A 3,499-nucleotide genomic window follows, 5' to 3' on the forward strand; every position below is an offset into this window, starting at 1 on the left:
ATTGTATTGTGCCACTCCCAACAGAAATAACCCAGGTGGATAGCCTCAGCAATCAGGGGCTGCTCAGTTGCTCATACAAAATCCCACCTTGGAGTTTACAAAGGCTTATGGGTAGAAAAGCCACACTAAGTAATTTACTACACCGCAGTATCTTAGCAATAAAACTTTATATATATATATATGTAAAGTTTTATTGCTAAGATACAAATATATATATATATATATAATCATTCTTATGATTACAGTAAGATTTCCTATGTATATTTAATTAAACCCTTACAGTGGCATGTGAAATAGTTGTTGTTTTTTTTCTTTAAATCATCTCTATTATATTTTTTTAAAAAGTAAAAGGCAGTAAAACACTAAGTAAGGATAACTAAATTCAAACTCAGACCTTCTAACCCCAAGTCCAACACTCTTTTCACAAAACAAAACATAATATAGTTTAATGTTGATTAGCTAGGGAAGAAGGTGATGATTAACAAATCAGCATTATAGATTGAGAAAGCATTTTTTGTCCATTGATAAGTTTTTCAAAAGCCTACATGTTCCTTCTTACTGTCCAGAAACCTGACCAGTGAAGGTCTGGGAGGCAACAGCCTACTCTAGATGAATCAAAGACATCTATTCCCTCTGATCTTATTAGTCACTCAAAGGAAGGATTACTCCTGCTTACTAAAAAACCCTGTTTATCCTTTAACGTAAAATGAGTTCTGATTAATGAGTTAGAAAAAAAGAAAGAAAGAAAGAAAAGATTACAGCAGACAAAAAGAAGAAAAGTAGTATTTACTAAGCATCTGTTATGTGACAGGCACTATGTCCCCTGTTGTGAAAATTAAGTGGGAGAACCTTGCAAGGCAAGAATTATTACCCCCATTTTTATAGGTAAAGAAACTAAAGTTCAAAAGAGTTAAGTGATCTGTCAAAGATAACCTGGCAAATAAATGATAGAGCCAAGATTCAAATTTAGTTCTGCTCTCTTCACTCATGACACTAAAAGAGCTGTTAATGATAAAACAACTCCTGGAGAATTGGAAATGTCAATAATAAGCATAGAAAACACAGAAGGCTAATGGGTAAAAGAGGAAATTTAAGAAACTGCTGTGCAGTGAAGTGACATGAGGGAAAAAAGCTGTGGATAACCTAAGAAGTGAAGGTAGAGAATGCAGAGGGGTGAAAGGAGGAAAGTGTATCTTTTTTTTTTTTTAAAAAAAAAGCAAACCTTGAAGAAAAAGAATAGCACCCCACTTCAATCTGCATCAATATATATCAATATATCCTTTAAAAAGTGTTAACTCCTAAAACTGAAAGTCATGAGCTATTTTAGCTTATTTAATAATAATAATGCCGATTTATGTGATTAGGTTTATCTGTGTGATCTACTAATTTTTTTCACTCAACATTTATAGAGTCTCCACTTACATGCCAGACATGAGGAATATAAAGTTAAAGACCTGAAGTAATTCACAATCTAGTCTGAGGAAATCCACTGCCACTGAGTTGATTCCAACTCACAGTGACCCTACAGGACAGAGTACAACTGCCCCATAGGGTTTTCAAGGCTGTAAATCTCTACGGAAGCAGACTCCCTCATCTTGCTCCCGCAGAGCGCTCGTGGGTTCAAATGGCTGACCTTTTGGTTAGCAGCCTAATGCTTTAACCACAGCACCATCAGAGCTCATTAGTCAGGGGAAAGAGGTGACAAAACAGTGGATTACAATACAAAATGAAGAGTGCTATGATGGAGATAAACATAGTGTGTTATGGAAGTACACAGAGAGCATACGTGAGCCAGAATGGGAGGGTCAGGGAGGGCTTCCCAAAGAAAGTAATGGCTAAAGTGAGTCATACTCTTATATAGTACCTATGACTGTCAACAAAAAAGTATGTAGATTCTTATTGATGGTCAATTTGGGGTCTGATTGAAAGCTTCTTAAAAGTAGGATTATCTCTGTGTCAAAGTGAACATGGTCTAGTGAACAGGTCGAAAGCATAAAGATACTGATTCATGATGAATGAAACTCCTGGTAAGAAGGCAAAATCATAATGGACCTATGGATAAAACAACTTTTCAGCCAACGTAACGATAACTGCCATGGTAATGATTATCACTTGGAAATCATGATGGTCACTTGGATCAGAAAGGAATAAGAATGGTATCTTATACTTTATGTATTGCTTTAGAGTTTCCCAAATTCTTTCACATCCATTTTATGATTTCATTTAACCTTCCAAAAAAACTCTGTGAGTTACATAAGTAGAGCATGTTTTATTATCATTAACTTTTTTTTCCCCCCACTATTTTACAAATGAGAAGAGTTGAGGCTCAGAGAGGTTAAGAGATTTGTCCAAAATCAATACAGCTGTTAAATGGTCAGGGCTCATCTCCATATCTTTCAACACATAACCACTGAGTGCTCTTTCAAGTCCATGACATCATACAGCATCCTCAGGCTCTCACAGCCACTGGATTACAACGTGGTTAGTCAGGCCCTACAGAGAAAATGCTGCATTCGCTCTGGAGGGAAAAGCTATAGAAGAGGAGGCTAAAGGGGAGGGAGGGAAGGAAGGCAGGAAATACTGTATCATTATCATGAAAATATGATGAAAAGAAACATAATGAACAACAATTGGAAAAAATAATGGTCATAACTTTTGCCTAGTGGGAGAACAGCTGAAGGTAAAACCAAATAGTGGATGACATTTAGTGAGGAAACTAACAGCAGCACAAAAGATAAATCAGATCGTCCAGAGAGAGATCAATAACACAATGATTACCCACAAATGTGGCTGGGGTATTAAGAGGGAGAGAGAGAGAGTGTGTGTGAGTGTGTGTGTGTGTGTGTGTGTACGTGTAAGAAAGGGAGGATGAGGGTGACAAGCTGAAGGACGCAGAGAAGAGTGAAGGAAGGTGACTGGCGACAGAGCAGGTACGTCTGAATATGAATAAAATGGGGAACAGAATAACCCAGTGGGCACTGGGGAGGGGGCGATGGGAGGAAGCAGTGAAAACAAGAATGATGACAGTCTTAGAGTGATAGAGGTCCAGGGGAACCGGACGATGAAGACCCAGGTAGGGAGGCTAGCAGGATGACAACCCAAAGATGGTAAAGGAGAGGAATGGGCAGCGTGTTACAGAAGGAGGAAACTCATTCCCAGCGGAGTAAATGTGTGCGACAGGGTCTCAGGGTTAGTACCTGTAGCCGCGGTTGGAGGCCCGAGGCGGAATGCGGTAGACACTGACGTCCGGCTTCACACACAAAACTGACTCGTACTCCAACTCGGCCGCCATCTTGGCTCAGTTCTCTGAGCCACTGGGGGCGGGTGTAGACCGGGGACCAGGCCACAGGGGCGAGGAGTTGCGGTACGCGACATCTTCCGGTTACACCACTTCCGCGCGAATTTACCTTCACCCTGCTATTAACCTCTTCGGTGCCGCGGCTGGGGAAGCCATGTTGAAAGCTGGACTCGATGAAGCTGCTTTACACCATCTTGAGTA

At 39.9% G+C, this 3,499-nt stretch overlaps 1 protein-coding gene across 1 annotated transcript in view; it reads right to left on the reverse strand.

Annotated features, from left to right (window-relative positions):
* Positions 1–3,292, reverse strand: part of NECAP1 (NECAP endocytosis associated 1) — an 11,723-nt gene extending 8,431 nt beyond the window's left edge. The window contains exon 1 of the mRNA XM_007937155.1: positions 3,198–3,292. Within this exon, the coding sequence (XP_007935346.1) occupies positions 3,198–3,292 (95 nt within the window). The remainder of the gene's footprint in view (positions 1–3,197) is intronic.
* Positions 3,293–3,499: the final 207 nt, after the last annotated feature.

This window comes from Orycteropus afer, unplaced genomic scaffold (assembly GCF_000298275.1).
Source record: "Orycteropus afer afer isolate SDZICR_OR568_19922 unplaced genomic scaffold, OryAfe1.0 scaffold00040, whole genome shotgun sequence".
Taxonomy (NCBI): Eukaryota; Metazoa; Chordata; class Mammalia; order Tubulidentata; family Orycteropodidae; genus Orycteropus; species Orycteropus afer.